The sequence below is a fragment of the Barbus barbus genome (genome assembly GCF_936440315.1).
Source record: "Barbus barbus genome assembly, chromosome: 5".
Classification (NCBI taxonomy): domain Eukaryota; kingdom Metazoa; phylum Chordata; class Actinopteri; order Cypriniformes; family Cyprinidae; genus Barbus; species Barbus barbus.
This window is the reverse complement of record NC_136733.1, coordinates 35,568,968-35,585,549: the sequence shown is the minus strand read 5'-3', so window position 1 is coordinate 35,585,549 and position 16,582 is coordinate 35,568,968. Positions and strand designations below refer to the sequence as shown.

The 16,582-nt window shown below is 36.6% G+C and overlaps 3 protein-coding genes across 6 annotated transcripts in view; 2 read left to right on the top strand and 1 right to left on the bottom strand.

Annotated features, from left to right (window-relative positions):
- LOC306869999 (early estrogen-induced gene 1 protein-like) overlaps positions 1 to 5,953 on the top strand; it is a 34,040-nt gene extending 28,087 nt beyond the window's left edge. Inside the window, exons 8-13 of one of the 2 annotated variants that reach the window (XM_079417005.1) lie at positions 874 to 1,028; positions 1,226 to 1,366; positions 2,083 to 2,284; positions 2,398 to 2,519; positions 2,713 to 2,782; positions 3,180 to 5,953. In XM_079417005.1, coding sequence (XP_079273131.1) covers positions 874 to 1,028; positions 1,226 to 1,366; positions 2,083 to 2,284; positions 2,398 to 2,519; positions 2,713 to 2,782; positions 3,180 to 3,225 — 736 coding nt within the window. In that variant the 3' untranslated portion in view covers positions 3,226 to 5,953. The remainder of the gene's footprint in view (positions 1 to 873; positions 1,029 to 1,225; positions 1,367 to 2,082; positions 2,285 to 2,397; positions 2,520 to 2,712; positions 2,783 to 3,179) is intronic. The other variant, XM_079417006.1, reaches the window with a different exon arrangement.
- The window catches only part of LOC306869969 (CCN family member 1-like), a 1,026,947-nt gene that overhangs the window by 720,226 nt on the left and 290,139 nt on the right, over positions 1 to 16,582 (bottom strand). The window lies entirely within an intron of this gene.
- LOC306869998 (dolichol phosphate-mannose biosynthesis regulatory protein-like) lies at positions 6,337 to 14,101 on the top strand. 3 transcript variants are annotated; one of them, XR_013784228.1, is made up of 6 exons: positions 6,337 to 6,373; positions 6,830 to 6,919; positions 11,708 to 11,810; positions 12,566 to 12,622; positions 13,055 to 13,183; positions 13,439 to 14,101. XR_013784228.1 is itself a non-coding variant. In XM_079417003.1 (5 exons), exons 1-5 carry the CDS (start codon positions 6,371 to 6,373, stop codon positions 13,492 to 13,494), a joined length of 309 nt encoding a protein of 102 aa, XP_079273129.1. In that variant the 5' UTR covers positions 6,337 to 6,370; the 3' UTR covers positions 13,495 to 14,101. The 3 variants fall into 3 exon arrangements, 2 of the variants coding, with proteins under 2 accessions (XP_079273129.1, XP_079273130.1); XM_079417003.1 differs by lacking the exon at positions 13,055 to 13,183; XM_079417004.1 differs by lacking the exons at positions 12,566 to 12,622; positions 13,055 to 13,183.

Genomic DNA, 16,582 nt, shown 5'->3' with positions numbered 1-16,582 from the left:
GTTAATGTTCTCTTATGTTCAACAACTTAAAGCTTTAAAATTATTCACTTTAAGGGGTCTAAAATAAAGAAAAGACAATTTTTTGTTACTCCAGCACTTTATGATACTGAATGTCCAGTGTTTTTTTTTTTTTTTTTTTTTTTTTTGTACTTGAGTGCAGTACATTTTGGTTGAAAAAATGAGAATCGTGTAAGAGAATCGTGATCTTGGTGGTTTCCAAACTCTTGATTTCTCCATGCCCTTTGTTTTTTTAGACCTCTAATTGACTTCCTCTTTTCTTTTAGCATCCAAACTGCTTGCTTTCCTCTCAAAGTCAGCTCCCTCATCTTCATCCTGATTTGTGTGTCATCATCAATTGCAAGATTCAGAATGCATAAGTAATGGATATAACTGATACGACACATTCCCTGCTTTTAATATCTGAAGAATTAATGCAACAGGACACAGCTGATCACTTAGAAAGACCTGTGAGGCATCTGTTCCAATACTTATGCTCACATCAGATAGAGGGATCAAACTCTAAAAGTGCTGAACTTCTTAGCTGGTAAAACATCTATGTGTTGAATCCACAGCCAACAGAGCAATTTTGTCTTTACTGTTCCAATACTTTTGGAGGGCACTGTAGTTATGGACAACACTACTAGTTTCTGTAAATTTAAATAAATATCGTTGTGTACAATAAGGAGCCTTGGGGAAAAAAGGGCACTGTGCTTAGAAACTGTTGTTTAGTTCTCTTGATTCATGCTCAGTATTGCACCCCTCTTGTTTATATTTGTAGGCAATGTGTAAGTATAAATTATTGATCAGTAGAGAGAGTACAAGCTTTTATTGCTCCCTGATGATATCTAAACTTGTCTTTCACCTCTTCGTCAGACCTGTGAGCACAGCTAAGACCATTGCCATGGCTGGGCAGGACCTCTCTCTGCAGCTGGACCGCAAGGGAGAGGGCACTGCTGACCACTCTCCACTGGCCCTCGGTGGCAGCACTCGCCGATCGGTCAAAAGCAGACCCTCTGTGAACAATTCTGGTAAGACCAACACACCTAGAGTAGACAATCTCTGAAACTGTGACATTTGGAGAATGTTAGCAAGTAGAAAAATGCTTTACATTTACAATTGTATTAAAAAAGCACAGTATTTTATGATGATTTTTTAACGACTGTTCTTGTTAGATATTTTGGGCTTTCTAAATGAATGGTGCTAACCTGAGGATGTTTGTTCATAGGAGGACTTCAGGAGGGATTGGAGGAAAACCTGTCCAGTCCAGATGAAGTGTTTCACACGGGACATTCTCGCAACTCCAGCTTTGCCAGCCAACAGAGCAAAATCTCAGGTGGGACTCCGGGCACGATCAAAAGAGCATCAGGTACAGATTATAGCTGATTACAGTATAAAAACAGCTTCAGACTACACTTCCATCTTAATTTTAACATTTTCAGAAATTAAATTTAGATGTAATCGCTTAGATTTACAACTGAATAAATTCTTTAGCAATTTAGAATATGATACAGGAGCCAAGAGTAAGAGATTTTTGTGTTCTAAAATCACAAAAATTAATTTAGAGTAAATTTCACTTGAAAGTGAGTGTACTTTTTAATTTGCATACACTACCATTCAAAGGTTTGAGGTCGGTGATCGGTTTATAATGTTTTTAAGAGAAGTATCTTATTCTCTCATAATTTTAACAAAAATACAGAAAACAGGTTATTTTAAATTGTAATAATATTTCACAATTTTACTATTTGAAAATATTTTAAATGTAATTTATTCCTGTAATATGAATAGTGTTCATTTCAAATAGAAATCTTTTGTAACATTATGAATGTCTTTACTGTCACTTTTTCATCAATTTAGTGTATGCTTGTCTGAATATTAATTTCTTTCAAAAAAAATTCTTTGAACTGTAGTGTAATTATTGATCAAAACCTAAGAGGCTGAGAAGTAAAAGTGAAAATGAATTTCTTACATTCTATTGAACAATTTTCTTTTTTTCTTTTACGTTCTTTCACAATATGACTTATTATGATCACAAGAACTGCTGCTCACCCTTAGTCTTGTGGGATGTGCTTGTCCTCCACGCAGGCTACAGTACGGAGCACTCTCACTCCTCCAGCCTGACAGATCTGTCCCAGCACCGGCGGAACACCTCCACCAGCAGCAGCAACACATCAGGAGGAACATCTACAACTATCGAAAGCCCTGTAGAGCCGGAGAAAGAAGTGGTAAAACCAGAGAGACCCCCACGTCCCCCAAGACCTGCTCTGCCCCCAAACAGACCCTCAAGGTGGGGAGTCACCAGCAACACCAAGATACTAAAAGACTTTGTTGTTTTATGTTAAACTGCACAAGCAAAAACGGCATGTAGTTAAGATAAGAAGTATCTATATATCTATGCAGGAGAAAGAAGGACTCTGTGGAGAACCATCCCACATGGGTGGACGACACACGCATTGATGCAGATGATATTGTGGAGAAGATTGTGCAGAGTCAGAACTTTGCAGATGTCAGCAACAATGAAGGTGTGTTGAGAAAAAATTGGTAGTAGTATTAGTAGTAATATGAACTATTTAGCACCATTAGTTCCTCTTAAGCTTATTTTAATTCAACAGTTTGATTACCGATACATATAAGAGGGTTTTACCCACTTGTGAAGCTTTCGCATTACTAAAGCTGATCATTTTGTCACTCTTTCTTTATTTTATCACTTCACAGACAGCAATTTAACACTGTTCGTCAGTAGGGATGGTACCACAGCATTAAGTGGCATCCAGCTTGTCAACAGGTAAACTGGTGCTCTTTTTATATGCCTTTTAATTTAGTGTTCTGGTTATAAATGTACAAAGTATGAACTTAATTATTCCTTTGTTTATTACTCTGAAAAAAATTGGTTTACAGTGTATTTATACTATCATTAAAAAGTTTGGGGTCTGTAAGATTTTGTTTTGAATGTTTTTAAAAACATTTTTAATAAATCTGTTTTCCTCTTATGTGCACCAAGGCTGAATTTATTTTCAGTTATATTATGAAATATTCTTGCAATTTAAAAATCTCTGTTTTCTATTTTAACATGATTTAAATGAAATTAATTCCTGAGTTGGCAAAGCTGAATTTTCAGTAGTGTATTTTGTATTTGACTATTATAATATCATGTGTGATATGTTTCTTTTATTCTTTGGCAGGGTGTCTGCGGGGGTTTTTGAACCGGTGGTGATTGAGAGCCATTAGATGCCACAGCAGTCACTCTCTCACACAGCCACTGCCTTTTTTTATTATTTTTAAATGATGGAGAGAGCAAGACAGGGACTGTAGTCAGAGTGGGCACCTGACTTCACAACTTGTTCCTCTTATGGGTCTGACGTATTACTCGCCTATTACAAACGTAACACCCGAATCATGCGTTACATTTGCTGAAAAAACAGTGGTGGGTACGTTCATTGTTCTATGATTAAGAATGAATTAATCATAAATATTTTAACGGATTACAAACTACTTGAAATGCCTTAAGAAATGAGGCAAGATGGGAGCTTCAGTCTAACACTGTGAAATATGAGGGCAGTCCAAAGGTTTTAGAAAGAAAATTTAGTTCAATGTTATTTTAAAATTTTAGTAGCATTTCACATATTATTTAATGTTATAAAAAGTGGGATGATTTAATGTCTTGTATACTTTTGTGATGCATTTCACACCCCTATTATATACAAACCACTCTAAAAAAAGCCCTTGCATACATTCAAATAATGCAGTTTAGTTAGTAACCAGCCCATTAGCATGTGATAAACATGGATTAATACACATGAAATCATGTATGGCTGGCCATACAAATATGTCAGAGGCAAAGAAAACAGTTAAGCTATTTCCCCAAATAGACTCACTCACTTATAAGGTGGGCCATAGTTTGCTTACAAATGTTCCAGCTGGACTGGTGAAGATGAAATACATAAATATACTTTACTGCCCCCTCTTTTTCTCTTTCTCTAAGTAAGATTTCCAGTGTATTTCTAACTTCGTCTGTCAGTATTTCAAGTTATTTCACTATTCTAATCTTTCACTTTGCTGCTGGTTTCAGCTTTGAATATTTGTGTGACTGTGAGTTTTGGCTCTGATGACACTGCGGTGCACACAACACAACAGCACAGCCAAGTCATTTGTGGGATTCTCTCACTAGTGTCTTGTCTTTATCAAACTAGACAGATCCAGTGAGATCCTGCATTGTGCAGCTAAAATCTAAAGTAAGAGCAATTGATTTGGAGAATCCTTGTTGTAAGACACCACTGAATAATTCCATTGTTTGCTGGGCTAGATCAGAGGCAGTGACTCATAGTCACACGTCTGTCCTTGGCGAACGCGTCTGTGTTTCTGACCAGCAATAGGAAACAGTGTACAATAGACATGACAGTGAAGTAGAGAGAACGGAAGGCCCAGTTCTCTATGTTTCTCTGTCATGTACTGCTTGTTTGTCATCTAATTAGCTATTCATGATCTTTGTCAAGGAGATGAATCTTTCTCAGTTGATCTGAGAGCATTCACCGCATTAAAGACTGACATTTTGTTTAGATTTTGTAGTTTTTTGTCAGTTGCGAGAAAAGTGCAATGTGGGCCTGTTTTGTAAAAGCCCATTTTAATGAGTTCTTTCAGGGAATGAGCCCTAAAATATTTCAAAATTAGACGTTTAAACAGAATCGCTGTTCACTAGTATACTAGAGAGGTGAGGCTTAGTTGCATTCACTTTCATATTAATTAACGTTCTTGTTATTCATGCTATTAAAAAACAAATCTGTGGCATGATCCAGCTGCTTCTCTACAGGATTAGTACTCCTGGAAATTTAAAGTAACACTAAGTTTTAAAGGGTAAAATATACAGTATGATAATTATGTGGCTTGGTATGTTTCTGCTTAGCTAGTTTAAAGGGATTCTCTGAAGACACTGAAAAACGTATCTTAATTGTTTTCATTGTTTACTCTTTGTATCTTTCATCTACTCTTACACAAAAAAGCTATTAGCTACTAAGAACAATAACTCTATCCTGTCATCTTTATTGTCGAGCCGGCGGGCTGGTTCACTGGAATCTCTTTCAGGGGGATTTTCCCCTCAACCTTGATGTCAAATCAGTCTAACGTTTGTGGTGAAATAATGACCATCTGTGGTTCTTGTTCTTTCTCTCTTCTCTCTCTTTGTCTTATAAACACGTTTGTAATGATTTTAGTGATAATTGACTGTAATCTGTTATCTTTCTAATGCAGAAGAGTATATCTTATATATATTCTTGATTTAAGATGCTGTTGCAGGGAGCAAACTGGGGTCTATATGTAAAAGTTGGAAGCAAGAGGGTTGATGTCGTTTATTTCAGTAATCTGGAGCTTTTGTTCTCTTTCAAAATAAGGTTGTTTAATCAATGCGTGCACGTTCATTTATTTATATATCAAATAAATATTGTTTTAAATATGGTTCAAACAGCATTAAGAGGCACAGGCTCCAGGATACTGAAACCTCAGATGATAGATATATGTAAAGTTCACTACAACAGCACTAACTAATGTCACTCACACATTCTCCAGAATGTCGATCTTCATTTCTCCTGTACTGTCGTAAAGGATGAAAGCTATGCACTTACAGAAAGCTTTCCATGATAACGTCCATATTAATGACAGCAACATTCATAAAGTGAAATATAGGCTTTCTGGAGATTTCTTTAAAAATTAATTTACCACTAAAGTACTATGGAAATGAATTTATTTTTCTGATTGTGACAAATATTTATATATAAGAAATGTGGTGTTGCTCCAAAGTTTTCTTGGTCTTCTGTTTGGTTTCATGCATGGAGACTATAGAATGGACCGGAACTATATTTCTACACTCAAATGTGAATGTTTCTTTCTTTAATGCAATTGTCAGGTGAGGTTATCAGTATGTATTATTTGCGGAAAATAAAGTTAATGTTGGGTTATAAATAATAATCTTTGTTGTGTGATTTATTTAACATCCAGCTCCGATTCTTGTGAAGTATGCTTTTTTATTGCCAGTAGCTAATGAGCTGTAGTAATGAAGCTGAAACTAAAGATAATAGGTCTTAACTTAGCTGACTAAACTTAGTTCCTTTGATAGTTGAACTATTGTTAAATTAAACAAGATAACCAGATGATAGTCGAATATATTCTTGAATAGACCTGCAGGAGGACTGCTGTAGCTACAAAAAGTTCCTATGTTAATAAGAGATGTGCATTTAGCGGCTTCTAACCAGTTATTATCTGTCTTTGAGTGCCCTCGTGTGCTGGGAATTGTTTTTGGACAGATTAAAGAAAAAAACTACAATTCCCAGCACGACTTCCGTTGTTCGTAGGAAGTACATTTCAGAATCAGGACACGTTCGTGATGGTAAGACGATCTGAAATAGACGTGGAAGTGTTATGTTTTTTCCTTTGCTTGTATATATTTTAATATTATGCGTTGTTCCTGGTTGTTAACTGTCCAGCTTTCTAGTTAATATGATTAATAAGCAACACAAGAGATGCACGCTGTATTTAGGCGACATGGAATAATTCACCAATAAAAGAATAGTTATTGATTTAAATGTATTTGATCAGTAGTACTTCTTTATAACAGCTAATTTGACCTGTCACAGAGGTCCAGACATAGAGACCCTTCATAAGCACACCATAAGTGTGAATCTTTAACCTTGCCTTAAAAACACATTAGTTTCTTTCAGTGTGGAGTATAGAAATCAATACAAGGCAACAAATTAATTCCTCAAAAATTAAATAGTTGATTTGTTTAAAATATGTTGTGTTTATCATATGTTATATTTAAGCTCTAAAATCTATTTCTTTTCAGGCAACAGGAGCAGATCAAGCTGTTGGTTTTGGACTTGTTGGTTTTAGTCTGTTGCTGTTTGTGTATTACACCATTTGGGTCATAGTCTTGGTAAGTGTGTGTGTTTAATCCTTAAACTTTAACAACATTTAAATTAGATTAACCCTCTGGTTGTGTTCGGGTCAAATTGCCCTGAAATTTTTTTTCTTTTTCCTGAAAATACTAGTTAACGTTATCGCATTGGACTCAAACTTACTGACTTTGCGCACATAGGGTACAAGTACTTCTCATAAATTTTTTTAGAATTTTCGTAATTTTTTGTGGGTTTTATTTCACCTAGTCACACTCGTTGTGTTCCCGGTCAAAAATGACCGGACTCCAAACAACTGCTTATAAATCTGTCATTATGCTATATTATCACTAAATATTGGATTCAATCTTTTTGTCAACTTGTTTTCTTTCATTTAGGACTGGTTTTGTGTTTCTATTTGCTTCGGTTTAATCGTAAGCCTCATTTATCTGAGAGTAGGTACCTCATTTTTTGAGTGACATTTTTTTTTTTTATGAATAATTTTCACAATATTAAACAAAAAATTTTAAAAATTTGCACTGTTTCTCACACTAGTGTACTTTAATGTTTAATCAGGAAGTTTGCTTTTAAATGCTTTTATTTTGTACAAAATTGCAAAAAGTCACACTCGTGGTGTTCCCGGTCAAAAATGACCGGACTCCAAACAACTGCTTATAAATCTGTCAATATGCTATATTATCACCAAATATTGGATTCAATCTTTTTGTCAACTTGTTTTCTTTCATTTAGGACTGGTTTTGTGTTTCTATTTGCTTCTGATTAATCGTAAGCCTTATTTATCCGAAAGTAGGCACCTAATTTTTTGAGTGAAAAAAGCATTTTATATGAATAATTTTCATAATATGAAATGAAAAATTATGAAAATTTGCACTGTTTCTCACACTAGTGTGCTTTAATGTTTAATCAGGAAGTTTGCTTTTAAATGCTTTTATTTTGTACAAAATTGCAAAAAGTCACACTCGTGGTGTTCCCGGTCAAAAATGACCGGACTCCAAACAACTGCTTATAAATCTGTCAATATGCTATATTATCACCAAATATTGGATTCAATCTTTTTGTCAACTTGTTTTCTTTCATTTAGGACTGGTTTTGTGTTTCTATTTGCATCTGATTAATCGTAGGCCTCATTTATCTGAAAGTAGGCACCTCATTTTTTGAGTGAAAAAAGCATTTTTTATGAATAATTTTCACAATATGAGAGAAAAAATTATGAAAATTTGCACTGTTTCTCACACTAGTGTACTTTAATGTTTAATCAAGAAGTTTGCTTTTAAATGCTTTTATTTTGTACAAAATTGCACAAAGTAACACTTGTCAAAAATTGCCGGCCATTGAAAGTGAATGGGGAAGAATGAAAGAAACAACTAGTGTTCAGGAGCATGTTGTGCTTGCAAACAAAGACCTTGGACCTTTGCATGTGTGGATGCATTTATACTCAAGCTATCACACACACACATGCGCACACACGCACGCGCACACACACACACACACCCATCCATCCATGCATACAAACTATTTTATTACACCTATTTCATCCTACCCTGAACTGCATGCAATATCCTTTTATGAATAAAAAAGGATCTCTCTCTCTCTCTCACACACACACACACACACACACACACACACACATGCTCAGACTGCCTTGTCTTTAGCCTGCATTGACCTCAAAAATAATCTTTTCTTTCACCACATATTCTAGACTACGGAGCCCCTTAGAGCTCATGGTGGTGGAAAGATTTCGGGGTGGGTGAAAAAAATTTGGGGTGGGAGGAAAAAATATTTTTCAAATCTTTTGCGTTCTCTCGCAAAGATGTTTGCGTTCTCTCGCAAAGATGTTTGCGTTCTCTCGCAAAACTTTGTGTTCTCTCGCAAAGATGTTTGCGTTCTCTCGCAAAGATGTTTGCGTTCTCTCGCAAAGATGTTTGCGTTCTCTCGCAAAGATGTTTGCGTTCTCGCAAAGATGTTTGCGTTCTCTCGCAAAACTTTGTGTTCTCTCGCAAAGATGTTTGCGTTCTCTCGCAAAGATGTTTGCGTTCTCTCGCAAAACTTTGTGTTCTCTCGCAAAGATGTTTGCGTTCTCTCGCAAAGATGTTTGCGTTCTCTCGCAAAGATGTTTGCGTTCTCTCGCAAAACTTTGTGTTCTCTCGCAAAGATGTTTGCGTTCTCTCGCAAAGATGTTTGCGTTCTCTCGCAAAACTTTGTGTTCTCTCGCAAAGATGTTTGCGTTCTCTCGCAAAGATGTTTGCGTTCTCTCGCAAAGATGTTTGCGTTCTCTCGCAAAACTTTGTGTTCTCTCGCAAAGATGTTTGCGTTCTCTCGCAAAAATGTTTGCGTTCTCTTGCAAATATGTACGCAAAGTTTTGCGAGGGAATGCAAACATCTTTGCGAGAGAATGCAAAGTTTTGCGAGGGAACGCAAACATCTTTGCGAGAGAATGCAAAGTTTTGCGAGGGAACGCAAACATCTTTGCGAGAGAATGCAAAGTTTTGCGAGGGAACGCAAACATCTTTGCGAGAGAATGCAAAGTTTTGCGAGGGAACGCAAAAGATTTGAAAAATATTTTTTCCTCCCACCCCGATTTTTTTTCACCCACCCCGAAATCTTTCCACCACCATGAGCTCTAAGCGGCTCCGTACTAGACAAAACATTATGACAATATGTTTAGAGGCTTTCGTGTTCTCTCAGAGTAAACAAAAGTTTACAATTAAATGCTAGAGCATACAAATGCCTCACAGTGCCTTGCTTGTCATTTACACGAGGAAGAGACAACTGAAGAAGAATTTTACAGTGACGATGCATTGCAAGATATATTGGAAGATAAAAAATATCACTGGACAAGCTGAAAACCTTGCAACAACTGAAAAGAAGCAATCTTCTGATTTTGAGGACCCAGCTGAAGTTGATGTAACGTTCTGGTCGAAGGATGAAAAAAAAAAGATTATTTTGAAGTCAATGCAGGCCAAAGACAAGGCAGTTTGAGCATTTGTGTGCATTGTGTGTGTCTGTGTGAGAGAGAGAGTTATAATATGAGATTCATAAAAGCATATTGCATACAGTTCAGGGTAGGATGAAATAGGTGTAATACAATAGTTTGTATGCATAGATGTGTGTGTGTGTGTGTGTGTGTGATAGCGTGAGTATACATGCACGCACTGGTCCAAGGCATTTATGTTTGCAAGCACAACATGCTCCTGAACACTAGTTGTTTCTTTCATTCTTCCCCATTCACTTTCAATGGCTGGCCCTTTTTGACAAGTGTTACTTTGTGCAATTTTGTACAAAATAAAAGCATTTAAAAGCAAACTTCCTGATTAAACATTAAAGCACACTAGTGTGAGAAACAGTGCAAATTTTCATAATTTTTTCTCCCATATTGTGAAAATTATTCATAAAAAATTATTTTTTCACTCAAAAAATGAGGTACCTACTTTCAGATAAATGAGGCCTACGATTAATCGGATGCAAATAGAAACACAAAACCAGTCCTAAATGAAAGAAAACAAGTTGACAAAAAGATTGAATCCAATATTTGGTGATAATATAGCATATTGACAGATTTATAAGCAGTTGTTCGGAGTCCGGTCATTTTTGACCGGGAACACCACGAGTGTGACTTTTTGCAATTTTGTACAAAATAAAAGCATTTAAAAGCAAACTTTCTGATTAAACATTAAAGTACACTAGTGTGAGAAACAGTGCAAATTTTTATAATTTTTTGTTTAATATTGTGAAAATTATTCATATAAAATGTTTTTTTCACTCAAAAAATGAGGTACCTACTCTCGGATAAATGAGGCCTACGATTAAACCGAAGCAAATAGAAACACAAAACCAGTCCTAAATGAAAGAAAACAAGTTGACAAAAAGATTGAATCCAATATTTGGTGATAATATAGCATAATGACAGATTTATAAGCAGTTGTTTGGAGTCCGGTCATTTTTGACCGGGAACACCACGAGTGTGACTTTTTGCAATTTTGTACAAAATAAAAGCATTTAAAAGCAAACTTCCTGATTAAACATTAAAGTACACTAGTGTGAGAAACAGTGCAAATTTTCATAATTTTTTCTCTCATATTGTGAAAATTATTCATAAAAAATAATTTTCTCACTCAAAAAATGAGGTACCTACTTTCAGATAAATGAGGCCTACGATTAATCGGATGCAAATAGAAACACAAAACCAGTCCTAAATGAAAGAAAACAAGTTGACAAAAAGATTGAATCCAATATTTGGTGATAATATAGCATAATGGCAGATTTATAAGCAGTTGTTTGGAGTCCGGTCATTTTTGACCGGGAACACCACGAGTGTGACTTTTTGCAATTTTGTACAAAATAAAAGCATTTAAAAGCAAACTTCCTGATTAAACATTAAAGTACACTAGTGTGAGAAACAGTGCAAAATTTTATAATTTTTTGTTTAATATTGTGAAAATTATTCATAAAAAATGCTTTTTTCACTCAAAAAATTAGGTACCTACTCTCAGATAAATGAGGCCTACGATTAATCGGATGCAAATAGAAACACAAAACCAGTCCTAAATGAAAGAAAACAAGTTGACAAAAAGATTGAATCCAATATTTGGTGATAATATAGCATAATGACAGATTTATAAGCAATTGTTTGGAGTCCGGTCATTTTTGACCGGTAACACAAAAGGCGTGACCGGAGTCCGAACACAACCAGAGGGTTAATTAGTTTTCCAAATTGATATGACAACCATAACATGCTTTGTTTCATTTGCTACTGAGAAAAATATTGAAGTGATCAAAAACCAATGCAGACTCTTCCGCCCTTGTTCCAGCCTTTTGTAGACGCTGACCATGTGATCCACAGCTATTTTCTTCCACGAGAATATTCAGTTATACTTCCTGGAGTTGCAGCATTAATCCTCTTACTTTTTGTTGGTAAGCAAGCAATCCATCAACATAATGTTAGTAGTATATCAAGTTCAAAATCGTATTCATTATATCTAAACATCTTCCGAACAGCTGTGAGTGACAAACTTATCCTTCAAGAGATAGCAGAAGACACACCTCTTCTGCAAGCACTTAACCACCTCACACCCTTAAACCAATGCACTTATACACCCACCTAAAGGATTATTAGGAACACCATACTAATACTGTGTTTGACCCCCTTTCGCCTTCAGAACTGCCTTAATTCTACGTGGCATTGATTCAACAAGGTGCTGAAAGCATATTGATAAGATAGCATCTTGCAGTTGATGGAGATTTGTGGGATGCACATCCAGGGCACGAAGCTCCCGTTCCACCACATCCCAAAGATGCTCTATTGGGTTGAGATCTGGTGACTGTGGGGGCCATTTTAGTACAGTGAACTCATTGTCATGTTCAAGAAACCAATTTGAAATGATTCGAGCTTTGTGACATGGTGCATTATCCTGCTGGAAGTAGCCATCAGAGGATGGGTACATGGTGGTCATAAAGGGATGGACATGGTCAGAAACAATGCTCAGGTAGGCCGTGGCATTTAAACGATGCCCAATTGGCACTAAGGGGCCTAAAGTGTGCCAAGAAAACATCCCCCACACCATTACACCACCACCACCAGCCTGCACAGTGGTAACAAGGCATGATGGATCCATGTTCTCATTCTGTTTACGCCAAATTCTGACTCTACCATCTGAATGTCTCAACAGAAATCGAGACTCATCAGACCAGGCAACATTTTTCCAGTCTTCAACCGTCCAATTTTGGTGAGCTCGTGCAAATTGTAGCCTCTTTTTCCTATTTGTAGTGGAGATGAGTGGTACCCGGAGGGGTCTTCTGCTGTTGTAGCTCATCCGCCTCAAGGTTGTGCATGTTGTGGCTTCACAAATGCTTTGCTGCATACCTCGGTTGTAACGAGTGGTTATTTCAGTCAAAGTTGCTCTTCTATCAGCTTGAATCAGTCGGCCCATTCTCCTCTGACCTCTAGCATCAACAAGGCATTTTCGCCCACAGGACTGCCGCATACTGGATGTTTTTCCCTTTTCACACCATTCTTTGTAACCCCTAGAAATGGTTGTGCATGAAAATCCCAGTAACTGAGCAGATTGTGAAATACTCAGACCGGCCCGTCTGGCACCAACAACCATGCCACGCTCAAAATTGCTTAAATCACCTTTCTTTCCCATTCTGACATTCAGTTTGGAGTTCAGGAGATTGTCTTGACCAGGACCACACCCCTAAATGCATTGAAGCAACTGCCATGTGATTGGTTGATTAGATAATTGCATTAATGAGAAATTGAACAGGTGTTCCTAATAATCCTTTAGGTGAGTGTACACAAAACACACTTTTTTTTCTTGCTTCCTAATCTAGTTGTAAACCTGCGTTGTATATTGTACAAAATGTGGCTCCTTGACAAATTGATTTTGTTCCACTTTGGATAAAAGCATCGGATAAATGCGTTAATGTAACGTAAATGTAAATCCATCAATACAGCCTTTTACAGTTAAAAAAAAAATCAGAATGTCTTCTGGTTTTTAATTTTCTCTGTCTAACAAATTTACCCTTATTGTTTTTTTCAGGTACCTTCATAGGGGTGGTAACATGGAAGAATCGAAAACCTAAGAAAGTTGATTAAGACTCTCCAGGCTGTTGTGATTCATGTGGTCACAAGAACGAACTGTGTGGATTTCACTCATGCACCACTTCCTGTACACAGCCATGTGATGATCAACTCCAAAGCTGCTCTTCTGGATTCCAGTTATTAGACATGTTTAGGTGGTTCTTAAAATAAATAACTAAATAGATTGAATTAATAGCCAAAGCTGTACTGAACATGTAGCTGCATAGTAGTCTGCTTGAGCTTTGTGCACCACGACCTTGACTGAAGACCACACTACCTGTGACATGTTTAGCTTTGGAGAATTCTTTCCATAGTCAGGGAGATAAAAGCAAATAATATGTGAGAACACACTTTAGGCACCTAAGAGATGGGGTAGGTATGTGTATAGTGTGTATCTGGAAGACATCTAAATGGAATATGGGATTTTTCTTTTTGTTTAGTTGTGCTTTATGTTGAGGAGATTCAGCTGTTCTTTTATGTTGTAAATAGATGTATTTTTAAACTGGAGTGCTTGCTTTTAGGAGCAAAGTAATTCAGGACAACAATCTATAAAGAATGAGAAGGAGAACTTTTTGTAATATAAATATCCCACATTAAAATAAATAGAAATATGCTTAACATTATAATGTTGTGGTTGTTTCTCTCTTATTTTATATGTATAGCATATCTATATCTTATCTATTTACATGTAAGTTTAATTTAAATTAATGTGTTTTAATGAGTTTGCACTGAATAGTCCAGCTGCATTTTCCAAATCCTGGGTGGTGCATCCTCAACAAAAGCCACTTTTCTTTATTTAGATCCTTAACTTTATATAGATTCTGGTTCCTGCTGTGGAAACACACCGAGTACCTGCCCAAAGTTCCTGCGGTGGAAACGGGGAAATGAGGCCCATTTGGGCAACCACTAACTCTTGTCTCTCACTCTCATTTATTGTCAAGATTAGTTAAATGGATTAAATTTCATGTCAAATTATAGATTTAGATTTAGAACATTTTTGTACTTATGGTTATTTATTATATGAGACCCAGCTATGGAGGTTTTGTCTCTGTAGTGGACACTATTTACTGAATTTCTCTGAGATCTTACATGTCACCGTTTTAAATCTGGATGAAGAGCACATTCAGGGCTTTTCAGAGAGACCAAGGCCTGGTTTCACAGACAGGGTTTAGGTTAAACCAAGATTAGGCAATAGTTCAATAAGGACATTTAAGTACTATTCATAAACATGCCTTTGAAAAAAAAACAATAATGTGTATCTTGAGATATATTTTAAGATCAGTTAGAGCAAGTTTATTTAACTTGAAACAGCTCAGATTTACAAACCCGATTCCAAAAAAGTTGGGACACTGTACAAATTGTGAATAAAAACAGAATGCAATGATGTGGAAGTTTCAAATTTCAATATTTTATTCAGAATACAACATAGATGACATATCAAATGTTTAAACTGAGAAAATGTATAATTTTAAGGGAAAAATAAGTTTATTTTTAATTGCATGGCATCAACACATCTCAAAAAAGTTGGGACAAGGCCATGTTTTACCACTGTGTGGCATCCCCTCTTCTTTTTATAACAGTCTGCAAACGTCTGGGGACTGAGGAGACAAGTTGCTCAAGTTTAGGAATAGGAATGTTGTCCCATTCTTGTCTAATACAGGCTTCTAGTTGCTCAACTGTCTTAGGTCTTCTTTGTCGCATCTTCCACTTTATGATGCGCCAAATGTTTTCTATGGGTGAAAGATCTGGACTGCAGGCTGGTCATTTCAGTACCCGGATCCTCCTTCTACGCAGCCATGATGTTGTAATTGATGCAGTATGTGGTCTGGCATTGCCATGTTGGAAAATGCAAGGTCTTCCCTGAAAGAGACAACGTCTGGATGGGAGCATATGTTGTTCTAGAACTTGGATATACCTTTCAGCATTGATGGTGCCTTTCCAGATGTGTAAGCTGCCCATGCCACATGCACTCATGCAACCCCATACCATCAGAGATGCAGGCATCTGAACTGAGCGCTGATGATAACTTGGGTTGTCCTTGTCCTCTTTAGTCCGGATGACATGGCGTCCCAATTTTCCAAAAAGAACTTCAAATTTTAATTCGTCTGACCACAGAACAGTTTTCCACTTTGCCACAGTCCATTTTAAATAAGCCTTGGCCCAGAGAAAACGCCTGCGCTTCTGGATCATGTTTAGATATGGCTTCTTTTTTGACCTATAGAGTTTTAGCCGGCAACGGCGAATGGCACGGTGGATTGTGTTCACCGACAATGTTTTCTGGAAGTATTCCTGAGCCCATGTTGTGATTTCCATTACAGTAGCATTCCTGTATGTGATGCAGTGCCGTCTAAGGGCCCGAAGATCGCGGGCATCCAGTATGGTTTTCCGGCCTTGACCCTTACGCACAGAGATTGTTCCAGATTCTCTGAATCTTTGGATGATATTATGCACTGTAGATGATGATAACTTCAAACTCTTTGCAATTTTTCTCTGAGAAACTCCTTTCTGATATTGCTCCACTATTTTTCGCCGGGGAATTGGTGATCCTCTTGCCATCTTGACTTCTGAGAGACACTGCCACTCTGAGAGGCTCTTTTTATACCCAATCATGTTGCCAATTGACCTAATAAGTTGCAACTTGCTCCTCCAGCTGTTCCTTATATGTACATTTAACTTTTCCGGCCTCTTATTGCTACCTGTCCCAACTTTTTTGGAATGTGTAGCTCTCATGAAATCCAAAATGAGCCAATATTTGGCATGACATTTCAAAATGTCTCACTTTCAACATTTGATATGTTATCTATATTCTATTGTGAATAAAATATAAGTTTATGAGATTTGTAAATTATTGCTTTCCTTTTTTATTCGTAATTTGTACAGTGTCCCAACTTTTTTGGAATCGGGTTTGTACATATTAATCTGGGATTAGGCCTAAGACTTGTTTGTGAAACCGGGGGTATATGTTTGGAAGTTTCACCATGACCACTCCCTCTCCTTGGTCTTTAAAAATGTCTGACATCAATTTAGTGATAAAAAATATGGAAATATTGTAATATTTTATAATAACATTTTGTCCTATAATAATATTTTGTTATTATCATTT

Bases quoted from the DNA above. Each gene is read 5' to 3' on its own strand.
- LOC306869998 (XM_079417003.1), top strand. The intron at 6,920-11,707 runs GTAAGTGTGTGT...CCCTTGTTCCAG, and splicing joins CCATTTGGGTCATAGTCTTG to CCTTTTGTAGACGCTGACCA. The intron at 12,623-13,438 runs GTGAGCTCGTGC...TGTTTTTTTCAG, and splicing joins TCTTCAACCGTCCAATTTTG to GTACCTTCATAGGGGTGGTA.